Consider the following 22328-nt stretch of genomic DNA (forward strand, 5'->3'; position numbering starts at 1 on the left):
GAACATCAGCACAGGCTGCGTGTGACAGCGGTGGAGATCCCATACTGGAGGGATACCAAAGCCGCGCGGATGTGAGGGCACGGCTTAGCGGTGGTCTGGGCAGTGTTTAGTTTGGATCTCGGAGGGCTGAAAACACCCAGCGACCTTCATCGATGACACCCCCGGAGGCTCTGAGAGGGCCCGGCCGGGCCGCCCCTCCCGCCCCCGGCGGCGCGCGCAGGCGCAGTCACAGGCACAGCCCGGCCCGGCCCGGCGGGGCTCGCAGCGCGCAGGCGCGGGGGCGCCGCGGGCCGGTGCGGGCCGGGACGATGGCGGGGCCCAGCCTGCGGCCACACGTGCACTGGGCACAGCGGCACCGCGAGCTCTTCCTGCGCGTGGAGCTCAGCGACGTGCGGGTACGGCCGGGGGGACACCGCGGGGACACCCGGGGATACCGCGGGGACTCGCCTGCGGGGGTGGCGGGCAGGCTGACCTGGGGACAACCCGTGAGGGAACACCCGCGGGGTGACACCTGAGGGAGGCCGTGGGGGGGACACCTGTGAGGGGATTGGGAGACTCACCTGGAGGATCCTGAGGGGAAATCACCTGCAGGGCGCCTGGAAAGACTCACCTGCGGGTGAGGGTGTCCCGCAGGTCACTTCCCCTCGGGGAAGACTCACCGGCGGGCGGGGGGCACCTCCGGGACCCCCGGGGGTGACTCACCGGCGGATCTCCCCGGGGCAGCGGCGGCGGGGCGGTGTCGTGGCGGGGCCCGGCGGGCCGGGGAGGGCTGTGCCGGTGTGGGGCCGGCGGGACCCCCCTGGGAGGGTGCGCTGACCCCCCGTGAGCTGCCAACTAACGCACGTTCTCCCTCCGCAGAACCCGGACATCAGCATCACCGACAATGTCCTGCACTTCAGAGGTAGGGGCTCCATCGGGGGGTCGCAGCCTGGCCCCCAGCCTCAGGGGGCTGCTGCTGTCCCACTTGTCCCCATCGTGGGGTGTCTGGCTGCCGTCAGTGGCAGGAGCCACAGTGCTGGGCATGTTCAGATCTGCCACACTCCCACCCATAGCCCTCTGTGTTCCAGCCCTGGTAACCACAACAGGCCCTATCTTATCTAACAAGAAAACCCCGACCTCCCCGTATTTAAATACCAGTGGAATTTCCATATATCCTTCCCATCCCGGGCCAGCCAAACCCTGGAGATAACTCGCAGCAATTTTCCCTTTTACAAAGACCTTGTGTGCAATTCTTATCGAGCCTCCACATCAGGAACTAGTGCTCCATTTGGAAATTAAAGCAGATCTCACCCTGAAAGATGTTTTTTTTTGCTGGACAGCTGCACATTCCAGCACCACGGAATTTTTTAAGATGTCTCATTAGGAGCTGCTGCCTCCTTGGTGAGCCACAGCCAGGCCATTTGATAGGAGGGTGTTTGCACATCGTGTTCTCTTTGGGATCAGTTTACAGAATGGAAGGGTGGGAATTAAACACAGTGTGCAGGGTTTTGGAGCCCTTCCGGGGACAGGATCCATGTGGGAGATGACAAATGAACCCTGGTAAGTGCCTTTGTTCTGCTGGGAGGGACTCCTCACATCACCTTCCTACACACCCAGCACACCCATCTCCCTGGGTGCTTCATTGTGCAGAGGATCCCCCAAAGGTAGGAGATTTTCAGCTGGATTTGAGTTATCCATGAGTAGCCTTTTGATCCTTTCTTTTGGGAATTTGACATGCTGCCTTCCTGCAGGAGGGACCCTTTTCTGCATGGTGCAGACTTGCAGCAGTTTTAGCTGACTCCTGCATCTGCCCCTCCAGGCAACATTTTGGTGTCTTCCCTGTTATTGTGTGGTTTCCTCTTGCCTCTCAGGTTGGCAGGAAGAAAGTGCTGTGAATAAGTGCTGGATATTTCTGTGTATTTCTCAATCCTTTGCAGGTGGAGTGTGTGGAACCTCACGCTCACTGTCAATTCTTGTCTTTTAGCCCAGGGTCACGGTGCCAAAGGAGACAACATCTATGAATTTGAGATCGAATTCCTCGAGCCAGTCGAGCCTAAAGTAGGTATTTTCACTTCTCTAATTCTTGCAAAGAAAAAGTAAATTTTGAAGAACTTGAAAGGAAAATGGCTGTGCATAAACTTCCCAATATACTGTTTAAATTTTTCTGATAACTCTGTAACAGCCAGCTCTGTGGCAGTCCTGTGTGCCATTGTTTTATCCTAATGCAAATCACCCCTCTGGAGTTGGTGCTTGCATGGACCAGCTTTAGTAGACACTTGTCACTTGTTACACAGCAGTTGTAAGTTTTTTAAAGGACCTTAAAGCAGCAAAATAATGGGAGAATCTTGCAATGTGTTGTTTGAGGCAGTCTTGACTGGAGATCAGGGGAACATTGTGCAGTCAGTGTGTTGTTTCATGGCTTCTTTTGTAGCTGGACAAAAGAAGAGAGTCAGGGGAATTTATGTTGCTGGCTTGAGCAGATTTCTTAGGTTGTGATATGTTGTGGCTCCTGTTGCAGAAATCTTTCCTTAATTCCTGTTGCAGTCTGAGTGGAAAGAGCTTGGCTGGAAGATCCATCCCTCTGTTACTCACAGGTGGCTGTGAGGTCTGTCCCTACCTCTCAGAGCTCTTAGGGGCACAGGAGAACTTGGGCTTTTCTCCTGGGGTATTTTTTTGTGCTGCTTATTCCTGGCTGAGTTTGGGATAGCTCCAGTCAGACCAGGAGCCACCATTCACCTCTGCTCCTCAGCAGGGAAGGAGACCATTGGAGGGTGAATTTCCAGGCTCTGTCAGCAGGCACATTTCTGGTGTGGCTCCTGCCAGGTGTGGAGTGGCAGACAGTGCCTTGTCATCTGCCTGGCCCACAGTGTGGGAGAGGTGCCTGTCTCTGTCTCTGCCTGTCTCCTGTGCTGGCAGACACGGGCTCTGCTGTGAGCCAGGCCTAGAAGGCAAGTCCTTGCCTCTGCAGAGCAGCCTCCTTCCAAAAGTCGTCACTCTGAGTCACTGTGGAGGGACTGGAGAACAGACTGAACTCGGTGTAACTACAGATGGTCAGGATCTGGAAGTATCACAGTCCAGGGTTTTCTCCTTTAGTTTTGATGTGCACTGTGAGTTCCCCTTGCTGGTGCCAGGCTGGCCAGCAGTGAGAAATGGAGCCTGTGGCAGGCAAGGATGAGGTGTAGTTGCTGTAAATTACAGCTGCAGCCTTCAGATGTCTGAGGAGCATCCAGCCAGCCTTGACCAGAGCAGAGCTGGTGTAACGTGCTCAGTTTGGAGTGCAGCTCATGCAGCAGTTTCAGCTGGTCTGAGAGGCAGTGCCATGTGGAGCAGCCTCTGGTCAGCAGGGTGGGCTCCAAGGTGACAGTGCCATGGGCTCCAAGGTGACAGTGCCACAGGCTCCAAGGTGACAGTGCCATGGGCTCCAGGGTGAGAATGCTGTGGGCTGTAAGGATGGAGAGGTTCTGGGCCACCACTGTGCAGGTGGAGAGGCCTTGTGGGGTGGCAGTGACCACACTGCCTGGTCTGTCAGCTCACCTTATCTCCAGGTGTTCCCTAAGGCTCTTAGCTCCTTCTCCTGCTGCAGCAGGTGTCACATGTGGTCCCCTGTTTAGACATGTACCTGTGGCTGCTGGCACTGTTATTTTTACTTGCTGGCTAGAGGAGTATTTTACTGTGGGTGGCTCACAGTACTAAGTGCAAGAAGGTGTAAAGCCAAGATCAGGGGTTCTGAATAAGAAGGCTGGCACTGGGGTCTCTGCTATCTCTGTGGTGGGATGCACTGGTGCTGTGATATGGGCAGGCTACTCCTCAAGTTCTGCAACCATCACAGCTGCCATCTTCAAGTTGACTGCCCTTTGCTTCTGTGCCTTGGCTGGCAGAGAGATGTTTGTGCTGCAGCACTTGTGTCATCCCTCCTCCTTGATAAGGGGAGCTTGGGTACCAACTCAGTCTCAGGGCTTGCTTCTTCAGACTTTTGCTGATGTGTCTGCCCCCAGCCTGTGTGCAGGATGACCCAAAGGCAGCTGAACATCACTGTGCAGAAGAAAGAGAGTAACTGGTGGGAGAGGCTGACCAAGCAAGAGAAGCGCCCGCTGTTCCTGGCGCCCGATTTCGACCGCTGGCTGGACGAGTCGGATGCTGAAATGGAGCTGAAGGAGAAGGTCAGTCCTGTGGGCACCTTGTGCTGCCAGTTACAAAGCAAAGACAGCTGTTCTCCTGTGCCTGAACCTGCATTCTTCGTTTACCAGGAGTTAGTTGCCTGGATGCTGATTGTTATTGCTATAACAATAGTGCTATAGAGAGTTGGTTAAATGGTTCAGATTGTAAGCAGGAATTTGGAAATAGGACACATTTCTGGTTAGAACTGGAACTGGAGGCTGTGTGCTGGCTCCTGGCATGTGCCCCTTGCCTGGTGTCCTGATCCATAGAGGATCATGTCACTCTGCCATGTGGAGCCCAAAGGACTGAGTCCTGGGCATTGTTTGGGAAGCTGGGATTGCTAAGGCTTTCCTGAGCCCCTGGGCTGGTTCCTTCCCACCATCTGTGAGCTTGAGCAGCTTACTGCAGTGGGGAGGTGCAAGATGGACTTGGAAAGACCACATTCCTGCAAATCCCTTTAACAGCAAACACTGCCCTGTTCCTCTCTGCAGCCATGAGAGCCCAGAGAGGGGCACTGCAGTGCCAGGACCCAGGAGCACTGGGAAAGGCAGGCAGAGAACCTGGGCTGGATGTTCTCTGTTCTCTTCAGGTTGCTGGTGGGTCATGTAAGAAACAGCAGAGGCATAACTGAGAATTAACACAGAAAGCAGAGGCTTTTACAGCAAAAGCATCTAATTACTAGATCAAACCACATGGTGAGGGCAGGATAACTGGTTAACACCCTCTGGCTTTTACTGTACTATAATTTCTGGATGATGAATGTGCTGTTTTATGCTGGTGAAAATTTAAACCTTCTAGCTACTGGCTGCTTGGCTGAGTTTTAAACCCACTAGCTTTGCAGTAGTATAGTTAACAAATCACTTGCTAATTACAGTAAGTCTTTAAAACCTTATCCTTCATCTTAAGGAAGAAGAAAAGATTAACAAAATGAAAATAGAATCCAGAGTCCCAAAGGACCGTAAGTAACTGCATCTTTTTAGTGGGTAAAGTGGGATTTAGAAAGTTTGTTCACACTTTGTGAACCTTGACTCTCAAGGAGCAGTTTTGAGTGGCTTGGTTTATCTTGGAGGGGGATCTTTGTATTGTGAGCTATTAGAAATTTAACAAAAATGGACTGAAGTTTCCAAGGAATGTCAAAAATCTGACTACCAAGAATTGAGTTCTGGCAGATGATAGCAAAAGCAGAACCCCCAGTGCACCCAACAATGCTTTTATCACAATCAATATCTTCCCTTCTCCTTGTAAGCTTTATTCTCAGAAAGCCTCTGTTACCATTGTACTCTGCTCACCTGATGTGTTTATTATTGATTTTAGCTTTCAAACACCTGAAGAAGGGATACCTAATCATGTATAATCTTGTACAGTTTTTGGGATTCTCTTGGATTTTTGTGAACATGACAGTACGACTGTTCATCTTAGGAAAAGGCAAGTAATGAGCACTTTTATTTACACTGGAGGGTTTGAGTTGATTTTCAGTGTTGTTTTTATGACTTTTTAAATAGCAAAGTCTTAAAGGGAGACATATTTAGGAACAAAAGCATGAATGCATTGCCAAAGAGCACAATGAAAGCCTTTCAAAGGTCATCAAAGTGCCAAGGGCAGGAAGATACAGTCCCCTTGTAAATCACAGCTGTGTACTCTGTGAATGATACTTGTGCTCTGCCAGGATCACTTCTAACAAAATCAGCTAAAGCAAAATGTCTCTGTCCCTGCAATGTTAATGTTTTTGAAAATGATCTGGACAGAATATTTTGTTTTTGAAGCAAGAACAATCCATTCTGTTGAGGTACAGCACTATTGCCTTTTTTGTAAAGCAATTACTGAAATAGCTCTTGATCCTTCTGTGTGTGAAATGGAGCAGTGTTCCTGGCCCAACTGCTGTGAGTTCAAGATAAGGCCTATAAAGAACTTATGTAATTATGCATCATGTTTTTCTCAAATATGACTAGAATCCTGTTATCACAAGCTGTGCTGCTGCACCAGCTTCCTGAGCACTGAAATTCTCTAAAATGATTGGTTTCCCCTGTCTTACAGATTCCTTCTATGACACATTTCACACTATTTCTGACATGATGTATTTCTGTCAGACCCTGGCACTAATGGAGATCATGAATTCACTAATAGGACTGGTCAGATCACCACTAATACCTTCTGTAGTGCAGGTAACATTTTGAAATTCTTCTCCTTGCTCTTATGTTTAAAGTAAATGTTTATTTTACACAAGTGTTGAGACTCTCCTAAAATAAGTGATGCAACCCCACTGGCACTGGACTAGAGAATTTCTTAGTCACAGGCAGGAATCCATGGTTCCCAGTCCTGGCTGTGACAGGCTCTGTCTCCTTCCATCACCTGGGTAGGGGAGAGCAGGGCAGCAAAAGCAAGAAGCTGATAAAACTACATGATTTTGATTTGGTGCCAGTGCCCTTTTTTATCCTGGTTGTGCATAAAAATGAGGATGGGTGATTTAAGAGTGGATCCCTTGGATTGTACCTAAATAGAGAGCAAGATGCCACTTGTAAGAAGCAGGTCACAGCTGAGCTGTGAGTTAGTTGAGTGCTCAGATGTGTGAGGATTAGATATCTTGTGTTTCTGACAGCAAGGACTTGCCCTTTCTTTTGATGAAGGGTGAATGTTCCTTACTATGTTTTTCTTTAATAGGTATTTGGAAGAAACTTCGTTTTGTTTGTTATCCTTGGAACCTTGGAGGAAATGCAGAGCAAACCTGTGGTGTTCTTCATATTTTATTTCTGGAGTATCACTGAGCTGTTCAGGTCGGTGGGATTTTCCTCCTACCAAGTGTACACAGAACAAAGGGGTTGTTCCTAAGAACTCTGTAAAGAAGATTTTGATCTTTGTATTTTTTGGAAGAGTTGGTCCCAGAGGGTAAAAGCTCCTTGAGTCATGGACTGTTCAAAGCCTTCCTTCATCTGCCAAAAGCTGAGGCAGGGCTGGAGTCTGAAAGTGATACTGCCCTGTTCCTTTACTTCTTTATTTCTTTGTTGCTTTGAATTTCCATTGTTAAATGAGGCCTTTATCTTTGAAAAGAAGTTATTTTCAAAGGTTTATTAGACAGCCAGGCATCCCTGTGTCCAGAATGGCCTGAGCTCTGTAAACTGCCCAATAACCAAGAGTCCATCCTCATCCACAGGGACAATGCCTTGAATAGTCCTGTGTCATTTCCGAATTGTACTGAGCACACAGTGTATATACACAAGACTAATTTTAGTTGCAGTTTCCATTTTAAAGTGTTTGTTTCTCCTCACACTGTAGGTATCCCTATTACATGCTTTCCTGCATTGGAATTGAATGGAAACCACTCACCTGGCTCCGTTACACAGTCTGGATCCCTCTCTACCCCTTAGGGGGCTTGGCAGAAGGTATCTCCTTGAAACAGTTTACTAAATAGTAAATTTTAGGCTGGGAAAATAGTTCAATCTCTTTTTGGCAGCTGGATTTAAAATAGTAAAATAGAACAACAGAAATAAATTTGCTTTGAGGTGAACCAAATATAAGCATTTTGTCTTTCATATTGAATCAAATATTATTTCCAATTTGATGTGAAATCTTCCTTTTGGAGGAAAGACTCCCTTTCTGGAGAGGGAAGTAAAGGCAACGAAGGCTTGCATGAACAAATGGAACAAGAACAGGCTGCACAGGATGCCAGTGCTCACTTCCCTGTGCTGACCCAAAGCTTTGTTTGCTGGGCCTGACTTGCTGAGCCTAGCCTGGGTTCACAGCAGCTCCCAGGTCTTGATATTATCTGGGAAATCCCTGCAGAGGACAGGCAGGGGCTTATTCCTGTGTTGCAAACCTGTGCCTGTGAGCCAGGAGGAGCTTTGGGCATTGCCCAACACCGAGCAGGGGGAGGAGTGTGCCTGTTTCATTGCTGGGGGTATTTCTGGATGGCAAATCCTGCTGGCACAGGCCCTGGGGCTGCAGCTGTGTGTGAGAACAGAGTCTCACCAGGAAGGTTCACTGCTGCACCCCCTCACAAAGGTGCTTCCCACCCTACTGTGTGTTCAACACCTTCAAAATTGCTGTCATTAATCACTGCTGGCAAATAAGAAGGGACTATGCTGAAATAGTTGGTGTGGGCTGGGTAATTATATATTTTATCTGTACTTGGTAATGATGGTGGCCTTTTGCTTTCAGCTGTCTGTATTGTTCAATCCATTCCAATCTTCAGCGAAACAGGGAAATTCAGCCTGGGATTGCCAAATCCACTGAACGTCACAATCCAGTTTCCATTTGTGCTTCAGATATATCTTATAGCCTTGTTTTTAGGTAAGTTTTTAATTACATTTCTCAATATTAAAATTAAAAGGCCAGTTCCCCCTGAATAACTTGATTTTCAAAGAAAATGAAATTCCTGCATCTTGGGGACCATGGCAACACAAAATTGCATTATCCTTGTGGATTGCTCATGTAAATTTGTCAGTGATGGAGGGGAACACACCTCCAATGAGCTCTGATCAGCCCTGCAAAAAGGTGATCTTGGTAACAAATTGGCAGCATAAACTTGGGTTAAATTAATAATTTTTACATATATTTAAAACCATAGTATACTTAGTTTCACCTTTTATGGGCTATTTGAGCTTTGGAATGATGGCAATTGAAACATTATTTCAAATTAATTTAGTTAAACATTGCAGTATAATCACAAATGCAGTGTGAAGTCACCTTTCTCCAGGAAACAACATAGAACTCTACTTAAATAGTATATTTAAAGAAGAAAACCTGCTTGAGACATACTTGGTTTCTGGTGTTAGATTTGTAAACACAATTTAACTTCCTTGTACTCACACCCACGCTGGGAAGGCTGGTGTGTCACCACAATCTAATGGAGAATTTTAACCTGAACTTTGACTAGATTTCTCCTGCTCACAGACATTGCTTAAAGCCACCCTTCAGTTGAGTTTCACCCTGTAATACCTGGTTCATCCTCCTTAGCTCTGCCCAGCTGGTGTTAAAACTTCTTAAAGGTGACAAGCCAACCTTCTAAGTAAACAGCCTGTGCAGCAACTCCTGCCTCAGCCAGCAAGAAAACACTTGCTTTAGCTTTCACTGCTATACACACTCCTAAATAATTTATTTGGTTGGATTCTGGTTTTTTTTGGTTTTTTTTTTTTTTTTTTTTAGATTTGGTGCAGCCATTTAGCATAAAAAGATGCAATGATGTCCTACCTAAACACTTCATTCTTTTCCAGGGGTATTTGTAAACTTCCGTCACCTCTACAAGCAAAGGAAACACCACCTTGGACCAAAGAAGAGAAAGATGAAGTGAAGCAGGACTGCAATGCTTTCTTATCTCACTTGGGGACAAGATAAGCCTCTAATTCTTACGGTTTTACCCACTGTAGTGCAAAGAATTTTGTAAAATGAAATGACCACGCTAGATTTCATGATTTCATAGTGAATTCAGGTAACATTCCCTTATACTGGATTTTGTTCCCTTTCCATCATCTATGCATGGCATTTACCATTGAACATTTAAACTTGTATCCTGTCAACCAGCATATTAGAAAGAAATCCTATTATCTGCATATGATATGCTTATAATCAGTGGAGCAGCACTAACTAGAAAATAGTGTTTATCTTTTAATTGGAGATTTGCTCTTTCAATATTGCATGCAGATAGGGCTTCTGATGTGGGATATGCTCTTAGCTGGCCTGTGCTGTTCCTGGGAGGCACCTTGATGGCAGGAGGAGGCACAATCTGAGGCCATTGTGCAGTGTTTGGGTGTTTTATCAACCACGGGGATAAATTTGCTCAGCACATACCCCCCCCTTTTCTTCTGCAGCATTATTGATGGTGCAGAATTAAAACTGGAAGTAGCTAATGCTGATTTAAGTGCTTCCAACTTAGCCTGTTTCTAGTTGAGCCTTAACAGAATAGGGGCTCTGTGTGGACCATAGCAATGTGTATTCCTATAGCAACACATCCTATCCAGTCATTAGGAAAGGAAGCTGTCACTGAGGGCAGAAATACTTTCCTGGTAGGTAGAACAAGCACTGAAATGTAATAAAAAATGGGGAACATAGGTACCAGCTTTCCCCTGGCACGTGAACCCCAACAGAACTCCATCCAACCCATGCAAATGGAGAATGTGGAATTCTCATGGGAGATGAGGCCCCTCTGATCCATCCTGGCAGAGCTGTGGCTCCTGTATTTGCAGCAAAGTCACTTTTCTGCCTGCATTCAGGGGTGCAGCAGAGAAGTTGGTGTGTATGTTTGACTGGTCCCTGGGGGGATGGAACAGGGGGTCAAATAAACTGTATTATTTAGATAGCACATATCAAATCTTAGTAAGACAGATCCCACACAGGGTTTGAAGGACTCTTTTCTCTTTGCTCGGTTTAACCACCACCAAGAACAAAATGAAGCTCCCCCCACATTTTAGGTCATCTGCTGTCTCACCTGGAAACCTCTGGCTCAACTGACTTTATTTCAGCATGTCCTTCTTCACACTGAGCCTCCTGTAGCTAATCCCAGATTCCTCTGGCCTCCTTAACCCACTTTAGAAATGTACAGAAAGTTTACTCTAAACTGTGCTGTGGTTATGAACAGGTTGTTTCCCAACTGCCACTGCCCCAGGGCACTGCAGAGCAATGCCAGCAATCCAGGACAGACACTGAAGCTGAGATTAGCTTAGTGCCATGTTACTCTTTATCTTTTTCTACTGTAAAACAATATGAACCCTCCAGAAAATTATTTTATATATATTAAAAGTAACAAAGAGCAGAAGGTTTGTGATAATGGACCCAGTGCTTGTTACTGTAAATGAAATAGTGTTATAAGGAGACTTTAACAAAGAAGCAGTACAGGTTCCACGCTGCATTTCACAAATTGTGTTCTGTCAACAAGAGGCGTGATACAACTTCTCTGTGGGAGAAGCACAGCCTACTTTACTCAGGAGAGTTGAGCACTATTTACACAATATTTCACTTAGCACACACTGTACCTATGTTTGAAGTATGTGAAAGGGTTGAATTAGCTGAGTAACAGAACAGCAAGGATCACTTTCATACTTTAATTTCTCTGCTGGGCATTTAAACCTCTGTTATGAAATCTGTATGTATTCATCAGTGAAATTGTGGTACCTAGTGCAAGCTGTCATGGATCTTACACTACTGAATTTTAGTCCTTCAGAAAGAATGTGTTTCTATTAATAAAGATTTACAACCAAATTTTGCTTTAGTTCTGTTGTTTGTTCTTTCTGAGAAGTTGTATAATTTGATTTTTATCTTAAGTTAAACATTTGGGACCTGAGCCTTCACCAAGTCAGTGTTTTGGGCCACACAGCCTGGTTGCTAAGAAAATGGAACAAATCCAACTTCAATTTTCATGAAGAATTACTCTTTATTTGTATTATGCAAATAAAAAAAACATGTGTCCCAAGATCAAGTTACTTTCAGAAGCATAAGCACTGCAGTGCAAGTGATAATGCTCAGTACAGACTGTCTGTCAAGTTGGGCATAAAGTCAGGGCTAACACCCCAAAATCAGCTCTGTATCTGATCTTGCAGGGTGCTTCTCACACCTTTCTTTGGACTAAAGAAGTTGATCTTTAAGTGTAGTAGCTGCCTTTTAGGATGCCTTCACCAGTGAGTTCAGTTACATAGTAACTGCATTTTGGGGAGGCCAAAACCCAAGATCTGCCTCCAATGGCATTTTTTTCTCTCCTCCCATGTACCAAATAACTTCCACCCATCATCCAACACCATCACTGGGTTTGGGACACTTCCCCCAGTTTCCAGGTCTGACTAAAAGCCACCACAAACGAGCTACGTTTGTTTAGAGAGCACTGATGCAAAACTTCCCCGTTTGGATAGGAAATTCTTCAAACAGTGACCGAACAGGCCCTACAAAGTAAACAGAACAAAATTTGAACCACTTGTGCCTTAATCTAGAGAAGCTCCCAAAACGGAGACTTCACATCCTCTCTGTGCTGCTGCCGGAAAAGTCTGTCTGCAGAGGAGCAATGTTGTGATCGTAGGCAGCGTATTCCGAGGCTCCAGTACTGGCCACTTTGAGCTGCTGTGCCGCGTGTGTGAGCTGGAAGGCGGCGTCGGGGTGGGCGGTGTCCGGGAGCAGCGTGCACTCCCTCTCCAGCATGTCTGCCACGCCCTTCAGCAGCTCCAGGAAGCCGAAGGCCAGCGCTGCTTTCCGCAAGCGGTTCAGCTCCTGCAAAGACATAAAACTCCTTTTAAAGCCACTCCAAGCCTTGATATCAAATGTGGGTTTCTTGTAGCTGTCTTTGAAGGTGATGTTACTCGCAGTGCAGCTGCTGGAGACTGCCCAGCTGCTCATGGATAGAAAATCAGGGCTGGAGATGATAACAGTGGTTTGTCTTCCCTTGATCCTTTCCTATAAACCTCTCCACTTCTTCCTTTTGTGCATTCAGCTATTGTACCTGCCTGCTTTGTCTGTGTCCCAGCAGGGCTCCAGCTTAGGCTTCTCTGACTGCTGCCTTTAACCACAGTGTCCAGTAAAACGTAGATACATTGATTTTTCTTCCCTATAAACTGAACAGTGCTTATGTGCATTTAGGCAGGGTATTCATTCATCAAGTCTCTGGAGGCTGCAATACCAAACTGCTTCAGCACTGAGCTTGCAAGAGGAATAATTACCTCCAGGCACAGTCTGGTTAGGGATCATTATGGTGTGGCCAAATGTGCCTGGAACTTTGTCTTTCTCTGCTTCAATTCTAGATAAAATGGAGGAGACATTTTCAAGACTCAGAATGACATCTGTGTTCCTGTTCCTCTCTGATCCCTCAGTTAATTTCTGCTTGGACAACAGCACAAAAGCTCACCATGGAAGTAGCAGAGGTCTTGAGGGGCACTTGTAGACATGACACATCTGTGCCAGAAAATGTAGTGCCAGACCATTGAAATGAGACCCCCTTGTCTCACCTAACCAGTCTGTAAGTTTCTGCAGAGCACTGCAAGCCTGAGCAGAACACAGTGTGGTTCCTCTGTCAAATGCACCACCATCACTACAGATCAAACTTAAGCCAGCCTGGAATGTTACTCACTTTATAGAAGGTTTGTGTTTTTTCAGGGAGTTTCCTTGCATTTCTCAAGATCTTCTGTACATCTGTCTGCAGAAAAAAGAAAAAAAAAAAAACCCACAAAAATCTTGGCAGCTTCTGGGGGAAGCTGCAGAACAACCCCCAACTCTTTATGGATAAATTATCCTGACCATTGACAAGACTGCATCTCACAAAGGCTGGAACATAACTGGTAATTATACCAAATCCAATAAACCAAGCCAGATGCTCCACTGGAGACACAGCTCTCATTAAACAAGCCATGCTTTCTGATTGCATTTTAATCATGACATTGTAAAGAGGCAGTGTTTATAAAAATGAAAGAAAAGCAATAAAGCAATTACATTAAATGGGCAAGACATGCACAGACTGCAGTTCCTGCTGAGAGCTCCAGGTAAAGCAGCACAACCTGGATCATTACCTGGAGGCCACTGGGTTTGATCCAGACAGTGACATTCTGAGCGTAGCTGCGCTTGTTCTTGGGCTGCAAAGGGAAAGGGCTCTTATTGTCATCCTCCCCATAAGGATTTTCTTTTGCATCTGGCAGAAAAAAAAGAAATTACAGACTTAGCAACTAAGAATTGTCAAGATTGTTCACACTGAATGTGTAAGAGTTACTCAGAGGAGTGTGGCCAGTACCTGAAATGGGGCCAAGCTGTGCCATCTTCCCCAGCCATGGGAGGGGCTCAGGACCAGGTTCAAAGAGTGACATCATGAGGTTTGATTTCTTCTTGCTATCAGCTTGTGAATAAAGCATTCCATACCACTCTGGCCTGTGGAAAAGAGCAAACCCTCAAAGGCTGAAAATCTTCCAGCCCTCTCTGCCTAGAATGTGCCTCCCTCTCACTGTGTGGAGGCTCAATGTTTGCAATTTGTACTGACAGAAACAAATCTGCAATTAAAAATCCACAGCTTAGTCTAGCGGTGCAGAGTTCTGCACAGAATACAGATATAAATAAGCATAATTTATAAATAAAGCTTAAATGAGCAAAGGAAGAGATTTTTCAGGCAGACATCCAGCTCCATACCCCAACTGGACGAGAGCCACCATGCCTTCCACTTTCAGGCTGCCATGTAATAAAACACAGAAGTTGGGGATTTTCCCAGCAATCTGATTAGCTGAATTCTCATCTTCAGTGTCATCTGTGATCCCAGGTCCCACCTCATCGCCCTCTGGGGAAGAATCAAAGCAAACAAAGAGAAAACATGAGATTTAATTCAAACACACGAGTTCTGTTTCCATGACGCCGCCCTTTGCTGTCTGCCTGCAAGAGTTAATTAATACTTTTGTAGAACAAACAGCTGCAGAAAGAACTGCTTGGGCAAAGTGGCACAATAATGATACATAAATATTCCACTGCATTGTACTCAAGGGCATTAAATATTCATCTTGCACCACATATTTCATGGCTCATTATTATTCTGAGCTGTAAGTTTAGCATGTTCTATTAATAATGATGTTGTAAGGACCCTGGTCCCTCTGAGAACTTCCCAAAGAACACAGTATGCAAAATAAGAGAGCTTGTGGCCAAGGCTTTAATTTTAATGCAATCACACAAATATGACATCTGGTATTTTGATAAAGCAGAAAACCTGTGCTTGCAGTCTAAACCACACTACAAGGGAAGCTTAAAGTAGTTTTTGCTGAAATAAACCCAGCGTGCTCACCTCTGTTAAGTGCAATGGGCAGTACCAAGTGTCTGGACAAGACAGGAGGGCTGGAAATGTCAGCAATATCTACAAACCCAACAATTTCTAGATCTGCAGGGAGACAACAGATGTAAATCAGATTTAAAATAGTTTAAGTCATATTTGGAAATGCATTCAGAGGCAATTTAACACCACCACTTCTTACACCACCAGGTTTTCTGAAGCAATGACTAAAGGCAGCACAAGAGAACCCAAACTCAACTGGAGTGTAAAGGTGTTAATAAGTTAGAAATACATGAAACACAACTTTGGAAGATGACTTTCAGCACACATACACACAGCTGCCCCATGAGCTGTGCTGCTGGACAGTTACAGAACTGGGAACTTTGATATTTATACTGAACACAACCCATTGCTGTCTTATAAATTCCAAAAGAGAAAAACCAAATACCTGCTGCTCATGGGAGCCGTGCAACTAATGGGAGGGCTGGGAAGGTTTTTCTTTGCACAGTTGTTTTTAAAAATAATTTCTCCTCCCTGAAGCTTATGAGGGTGTTCATGGAAAGCAGCCTGTGGCTGTCTTTCAGTCTCTATCCCTTAGAAATTGGCACCCTGAGCTCTGAAAGTGCCTCAACCCTACTCCAGCCCCTTAACCAGGCACACATGGATGAAGTAGGATTATATTTTGTCCCCTGGTGTTACACACACACCAAAAAATTACAGAGACTGATCCTTGCAGAGACAAAGTGGATGAAGCAGGAACTACACAGGATGAGAGGTGGTAGCAAAAGGGCAGAAATCAAATTGATTTTAGTAAAAAAGCAATCAAAGATTCGTTACCTGTATTAATTGCTTTAGGAATGGGGTCTATTTCCTCATCTATAATGAAAGGCTCTGGTCTGGGAAACACTTGCACATCAGATGTTAAGTGGCCACACTTGAGGACAGCATGGAATGGTGTATAAGCCAGGTCTATTAACTTTCTAGAACACAGTTATTAAGGAAAACATAATACATATCAAATGAAAATAGTTTGTCTAAAGCACACTAATTTAGCTCCCAAACCTTTTTTAACTACAGTTAATTCAATAGTTCTAGTGTTGCTAAATTATGAAACAAAGCAGCATTATCCCACTCATGGCAAATGAACAGTAATTATGGAAATTACTGTCTTCTATCTGCCAAGCATAAACAGATGCTGTGGTTTGGTTACAATGACTAAAATAAATATTGACCATCACCAGTGAAGGCCGAGATGAAATTACACTTAACAAGATCATAAAAAAAAAAAAAAAAGAAAAAAAAAAAAAGAAAAAGAGTGTAATTAGAACATCTCATATCACCAGATTTCTTATTGTATTTGTTTTCCTTTTGAAATACCAACTGGGGACCTTCCCAAAGGTCTGTTATCTCACCCAAACATGGACTGCACATTCTTCAGGCACAGGGGGCCATCAATGGTGAAAATCTGCCCTTCCCCATTGTTTAAATCAATGAGCCGTTCCAGGCAGTCTAAGGAATCTGTGCTTTGAAGCTGCAGAAAAAGAAAGGGAAATATTTTTGTTGAGTGTTCTTTTTATTCTCTTTTGTACTAACCAGTATTTTTAAAGAAAATATACACAACACAGCAAAAAGCATCTGATTGGATGTTCCTATGATTTTTTGTTCTCTCTCTCCTTTCCAAATAAACCAACATTCTTTGTCTCTGTTAAGAGAAATAACATTCTCTTATTACTTATCAGAAATAGATGATTTATTTTAAATATTTTCCCAGTTATTTTGAGATGTAAACAGTGCTTCAATCCATCAGCTTAATCAAAAGGATCATCCTTGACAGATACCATGAAGCTGAGATATCTAATTGCTGCCTGAGCACAAAACTCTTCTGTGAAGGACACAAGAATACAGGTGTCAAATTAAAAGCAATGCTATTAATACAACTTAATCTAAGGAATATTAGTCAAATAGGCTTCTTTTTAAACAGTGTTTATACAGCAGAATTCTAACTCCTGTGAAGATTTTTAAAGCTGGGATTGAAATTTGCAAGAGAAGGGGAAGGGAGGAAGAAAACTGACGTCTTTCCTTCAAAACGGCCTTGGAGACTTCAGTTTTCCCCTTCACATTTCTACATAAAGCTACTGTATTTTAAGTGTTAAGCATCTTTGCAACACAAGTAATTTATTCCAAAATTTAACTGTAGATAAAGAAGAGCCCCAAAACCATTCAACGTAATTAATGCAGCAGTAATATAAACAGAGAAATTAAAATTCCATAGTACTCCCCAAGGACAAACTGACACGGTTTATAAAGATCACAGTAATAATGCAGCAGCAGCAGATAACAACAGTGCAACAATAAACCTTGAATTCCCTTTCACCCAATAATTAAGCACCAGTTGACTTAGAATGTTAACTAAACCTCAGGCACAAGAACATCACTGCAATGTTCTGTGCTGACCTGACTCGTTATTTCAGAGAAGACCAACAATTACCCGACAAGGCAACAAAGAATAAAACATCACCTCTTCCAGGTTGGCCATGCACATGACGTAGAGCTTGGAGGGGAAGGGGAAGGGCAGAGGGAACCTGTTGCTGTCGCTGCGCTGGCTGTGCGTGGCCAGGGAGTGGCGCAGGGAGCCCCGGCCGATGCCCAGGCAGCCGTCGGTCACCAGGACAACCTGCAGGGACGGGGGACACGTCAGACACTTCCCGCTGCACCCGGAACACCCACACACCGCAGGAGCCTTCCTGCTCCCGCCCAAAATCCCTGCTCCCACCGGGTCTCCTCCACCGAGCTGGGCAAAGAGCTGCCAGCAAAATTTCCAGGAAAAAAACCCCAACAACAAAAAATCCCAAACAAACAAAACAAACAAACAAACCCCCCCAAAAAACCTCCAAAACCTCCAAAACAAACAAACCAAAACAAAGCAAATAAACAAAAAAAACCCAAACCAAAACAAACTTTAAAAAAAAAAAAAAAAAAAAAAAAAAAAAAAAAAAAAAAACCCCAAAACAAAACCAAAAAAACCCCCACCATAATGGGGAAATTGAAGATTGAACCCCCATTGATTTACACGGTGTACGTGGCAAATAAACGTTTTCTTGGCATCAGGTAATTGCACTAAAATTTGGATCTCAGATTTCATTTTTAAGCACACACTAGAAGCACAGTGACTACACAGCCAAAAAACAGCCTCTTGTTGTTGGACTTGAGGATTCCAGGTTTATTTTCAGATGGATGACAAAGCCCATTTCTTCTGCAGAATCTGGAGAGCAACTCGACTTCCACTAAAAACAGCCACAGAAAGCTCAAAAAATGGTAGTAGTAGTGATCTCAATTCTCTGTAAATACAGCTGCAGTATATTCATGTTTTGCAGCAGAACTACTATAGCAAACATACACTTTTTCATTCAATTGCACATCCAGAGTCAATTCTTGAGGAAATCTGCACTAATTACACTGAATAATGGGATTATTTACACTCAGCTGTGACCCAGTCACTTCCAGAGGAGCAGAAGAGCTGCTCCTTCAATGCTGCATGGCAACAGCAGGCATGATTTCTGGCTGGTAGGGAAGGAAAATCCAATCCAATTGAAACTCCACGTGTAATTGCTACATCCAGATTTGTATTCTCCCTTCATCCTCAGTCCCTCTCTCAGTCTGCTCAGAACTGGGGCTCACCAGTGATGTTTTCCCCAACTCCAAGGCTGCACAGTCCACTCCCCAGTGCCCTCCACCACCCCAGCACCTCAAGTGCCAGTAAAATGAGCTATGACATAAATGAGAGGCAAAATAATTGAGGTCTAATCTCTGTTTGGTTTTCACATCTTTCTTGTACTTTGCTTTGAACGTTTTTTGCTGTTCCAAGGTGCCTTTTGCCCGTGTTGGATGATGAAGCACTGCCTAAACCATTAAACTTCTATCCTTTTTCTCCTTAAGGAATATTGCTTCAGGCATCTTCCCAGCCCACTGAGCTGCAAAATTATTGAACTTAAATCAAGTGCCTGAGAAAACCAAACCAGTTAAATCAAACTCTGCCATAAGAGGCAGCAGATTTGGAAGGCTGAAAGAGCTTGGAGGGCTGAATGGGGTGTGTGAGCAGCTGCATGGCAAATGACTCATTTGGGAGAGAAGTCACATCAAAACACACTCAGCACCAGCCCCACGCTGTTGGTTGAGAGCTGGAATTGTTACAAACCCTGGAAAGCATCGAGGACTGGAGGGGAGAGGCTCCTGCATGTGGGACTACACCCTTTCCAAATGGAGTGAGGCTCCTGGGACAGCAGATTGCATCCAGATCAAACACCAGGCCTGCACAACAGTCCTCCTGAGCCACATTTTATAATCCACTGCACTACAATAACATATTGGGCAGGAAAACAGCCTATTTGGTTTTTGTTTTTTTTTTGCTGCTGAATATTTTTACAAAGATCATCTTCTGTTCACACTGCAGGTTTAGCCAAAATACGAATTCTTTGTGTTTTTGCAGCACCAGCGTGCCTGAGAGCATTCCAGACTTTCAAACTGCATTTACATTTCTGTGTGCAACTCACAGGAACAGAACCAATCACAGAATCACAGGATGGCTTGAGCTGGAAGGGGTCTCAAAGATCACCAAGTTCCCATCTCCCTGCCAGGGATAACTAAACATGGCAGTGAACTCAAACCAGTGGAATCACCCATACCTGGCAAGGAATTGCTGCCCCCCATTCCTGCTGGACAATATTGCAAACCCCCAGCAGCGCTGACTCCAGGCAGGTCTTGTCATAATCATCCATGTTACTCAGGGCTTCCTGCAAAGACAAACAGCACAGTCACTGCTGGGGGAATATCCCTGCCAGGAGACAGCCCAGCAGCCACTCGTGGCTTTGAAGGAACTGTAAAATTATCAACACAGCTCTTTACGAGTGAAAAAACTCCTTTGCACGTCTAAACAAAGTGAAAACCTGAGGAAACATCTAATGGGAAACATTTAGCTGAGAAAATCCTCTCAGGTGTCAGAGCAGCTCAAAGTTTTCAGAGATTCAGAGAGATCACAAGGAGTTTGTCTCACAAAAACTCTTGGCAGAGAGAGAGAGAGAGAGAGAGAGGAACAAACCCAAAACTCGCATCTGCATCCAAAAACCAGCTTTTCTCCTAGAAGTGAAAACCTCACACTTAACACAGCATCACCAGAGTGCAGCTGTGAGATGAACCTGCTAAAGAAGCCTGGCTGGGCTCCTGGCTTGCAAAATTTCTAAAATGGACTCTTAGGGAAGTGAAAATGAATTGGAGAGGATGCACAGGCACTTTCCTGCTAAACAGAACAGAGAACAGCTTTTAAAATCTCTTTGCCTAATGGACAAACCTAAACCATGGTGTGACAGCAATGTGTCATTTCCTCCTGCCTGTGAGGGTCAGATAGAAATGTACAATCCTTACTGGATTCAGATAGAAATGTACAATTCTTACTGGATTCAGAGGCTCCAGTGCCTCACTGCATCCATGTGAAATCTCCCTCTTGGATTTTCTCCTTCCCATTCCCTCCTCCCAACTTCCCACCACATCTGTGAGGCCTAAAATCACTTATTCTCACTCTTGCACTGTTTTGACTTCCACACACTCTCAACAGCAGCTTCTCTCTACCAAATCACTCAACTCAAAGCTTTTCTAAAAGGTCCTGTTGGCTGCATCGTTCATCAAGAGCAAACCAACAACTGCACTTGGAAACAGGGACATCACAGAACCACCTGGAGAGCTCCATCAGGCAGCCCTTCCCTCCACCCCATTTTTAACTCCATCCCATTTTAGGGTCGATCAGCCACACCCCAGTGCTCACCTGCAAAGGTCCAACTGGCAAAGTTCAATGTTTTGAACACACTGATTTCAGTTACCCTTAAAATAAGGCCAAACCCACTCAATTCCAGACGTTATGATACCAAATCACACAATTTCACTGTACTCTGGTGGTGCACTTGGCTGATTTTTTAAAAAATATTGCTGATTTATTTCTCTAAGTGCTCACACCCCCTACCTGGAGCGTGTTGTAGTCTCTCGTGAAGGGCACCATCAGCTCCCAGAGGGACGAAAACACCACCAAGGCCGTGAACTCCAGCTTGTAGTTGGTGGCCATGTGCTCGAAGAGCATGGTGAGCCCGTGGGCGGCCAGGTGCTTGCGCTGGTATTCCTCGGAGCCCTCCACCGACACGGGCCGCGTCATGGACAGCGACACGTCCATCACCACCACCGTGGGCATGGCGAGCGCTTCTCTGCCCTCAGGGCCGGGACCAGCCGGGATCTGCTGCCTGAGCGGGAGGGAAAGGCATAAATCATTATTAAAGCTGCCCCTGTGTCTCACCCCCTCGCTCTGATCCCAGGGAGAAGCAACAATTACCCTTTTCCCCCTCAAAACCGAGCACAGATTAAGGGACCGCCCGCTGAACCCCGCACGGCATTTCCAGCCGGGGGCAGCGCCAAGGCCTGGAGACGGCAAAGAGCTGAGCCTCGCTGGGGGAAAGGCGCAGCCTTGGCGCTCCGAGCGGGGTCGGGGAAGGATCCAGCCCTCCCTACAGGCGTTCTCCCTCAGCGGGGCTGTCCCTGGAGCGCTCCCGGCACGGCCCGGGCCCGGCAGCGGCGGCGGCGGCGGCGGCAGGGAGAGAGCGGGACGGCGGAAGGGAAATGCCGCTGCACACCGCGGGCCGCCGCGCCACCACCATGGGTCCGGCACGGAAAGCGGCCCCCCGGATGGCGCGGCCCGAGAGGGAAGGGCCGCGCCTCATGCAGCCCGTGTGGGATGCGGGAATGGGGGATGCGGGAATGGGGGTGCGGGAATGGGGGATGCGGGAATGTGGGATTGGGAATGGGGGTGCGGGAATGGGGGATGCGGGAATGTGGGATTGGGAATGGGGGTGCGGGAATGGGGGATGCGGGAATGTGGGATTGGGAATGGGGGTGCGGGAATGGGGGATGTCCGCGCTGTGGGGGAATGTGGTGCCCACAGAAAATGTTATATGTATATATATATATAATAAAGTTTTTCACTTTATATATATATTTTTTTTTCGCTAAATATATGTATTATAAAGTTTTTGGCTTTTCGCAAAATGTGTGCTATATGGTTAATAATGTTTGTGGTAAGGATATAGGATATAAGTTTTTTTATTTCTGCTTTTAGAAAATTAGACGTAGTGATGATAACTGATGTAGTATATTTAACTGTCTGTTTGGTCGAAATAACATCCAATGAACATATAAAGAGGGCCCTGCTATTGATACACCAACTATCAGCATCTAAAGAAAGCACAGACCAAAGCCCAAGCTGGAGGTGATAATAAAGACAGCCCAGAAACACACAGGCTCTAAAAAGGCAAACCCAAAGAGGGGCCATAAAAACAGTTCCTAAAATATGGAAACTAGTTTATGGAAAAAATATGAATATTCACAAACTAATACAATAAAAAAAGGTATTTAACAAATGTCTCTGAGATAGCAAAGTGTGGACTTGGCTGAA

The 22328-nt window shown here is 45.5% G+C and overlaps 2 protein-coding genes across 2 annotated transcripts; one reads left to right on the plus strand and one right to left on the minus strand.

The window, feature by feature from the left end:
- The first annotated feature begins 285 nt into the window (after positions 1–285).
- Positions 286–11335, plus strand: HACD3 (3-hydroxyacyl-CoA dehydratase 3). The gene is made up of 11 exons (XM_083870729.1): positions 286–395; positions 859–901; positions 1964–2037; positions 3975–4139; positions 5044–5095; positions 5452–5562; positions 6172–6299; positions 6796–6908; positions 7408–7514; positions 8290–8421; positions 9345–11335. Exons 1-11 carry the CDS (start codon positions 309–311, stop codon positions 9419–9421), a joined length of 1089 nt encoding a protein of 362 aa, XP_083726855.1. The 5' UTR covers positions 286–308; the 3' UTR covers positions 9422–11335.
- Positions 11336–11424: 89 nt separating this feature from the next.
- Positions 11425–21410, minus strand: INTS14 (integrator complex subunit 14). The gene is made up of 12 exons (XM_083870728.1): positions 21213–21410; positions 20853–21123; positions 19525–19632; positions 17361–17516; positions 16255–16373; positions 15680–15822; positions 14858–14950; positions 14218–14362; positions 13829–13962; positions 13611–13729; positions 13175–13240; positions 11425–12321 (listed from the first exon to the last, which is right to left on the minus strand). Exons 2-12 carry the CDS (start codon positions 21072–21074, stop codon positions 12070–12072), a joined length of 1557 nt encoding a protein of 518 aa, XP_083726854.1. The 5' UTR covers positions 21075–21123; positions 21213–21410; the 3' UTR covers positions 11425–12069.
- Between the last annotated feature and the right edge of the window lie 918 nt (positions 21411–22328).

Source organism: Zosterops lateralis (genome assembly GCF_965231275.1).
Source record: "Zosterops lateralis genome assembly, chromosome: 13".
Classification (NCBI taxonomy): domain Eukaryota; kingdom Metazoa; phylum Chordata; class Aves; order Passeriformes; family Zosteropidae; genus Zosterops; species Zosterops lateralis.

What these genes read in the sequence shown, in the direction of transcription:
- HACD3 (XM_083870729.1), top strand. Translation starts at nt 309, where the DNA reads ATGGCGGGGCCCAGCCTGCGGCCACACGTGCACTGGGCACAGCGGCAC. An exon ending in ATCCAGAGTCCCAAAGGACC is followed by an intron (nt 5,096 to 5,451) that starts GTAAGTAACTGC and finishes TATTGATTTTAG; the next exon opens with CTTTCAAACACCTGAAGAAG. An exon ending in TAATACCTTCTGTAGTGCAG is followed by an intron (nt 6,300 to 6,795) that starts GTAACATTTTGA and finishes TTTCTTTAATAG; the next exon opens with GTATTTGGAAGAAACTTCGT.
- INTS14 (XM_083870728.1), bottom strand. Translation starts at nt 21,074, where the DNA reads ATGCCCACGGTGGTGGTGATGGACGTGTCGCTGTCCATGACGCGGCCC. An exon ending in TCAAACCCAGTGGCCTCCAG is followed by an intron (nt 13,241 to 13,610) that starts GTAATGATCCAG and finishes TTTTTTCTGCAG; the next exon opens with ACAGATGTACAGAAGATCTT. An exon ending in AAACACAAACCTTCTATAAA is followed by an intron (nt 12,322 to 13,174) that starts GTGAGTAACATT and finishes ATGTCTTTGCAG; the next exon opens with GAGCTGAACCGCTTGCGGAA.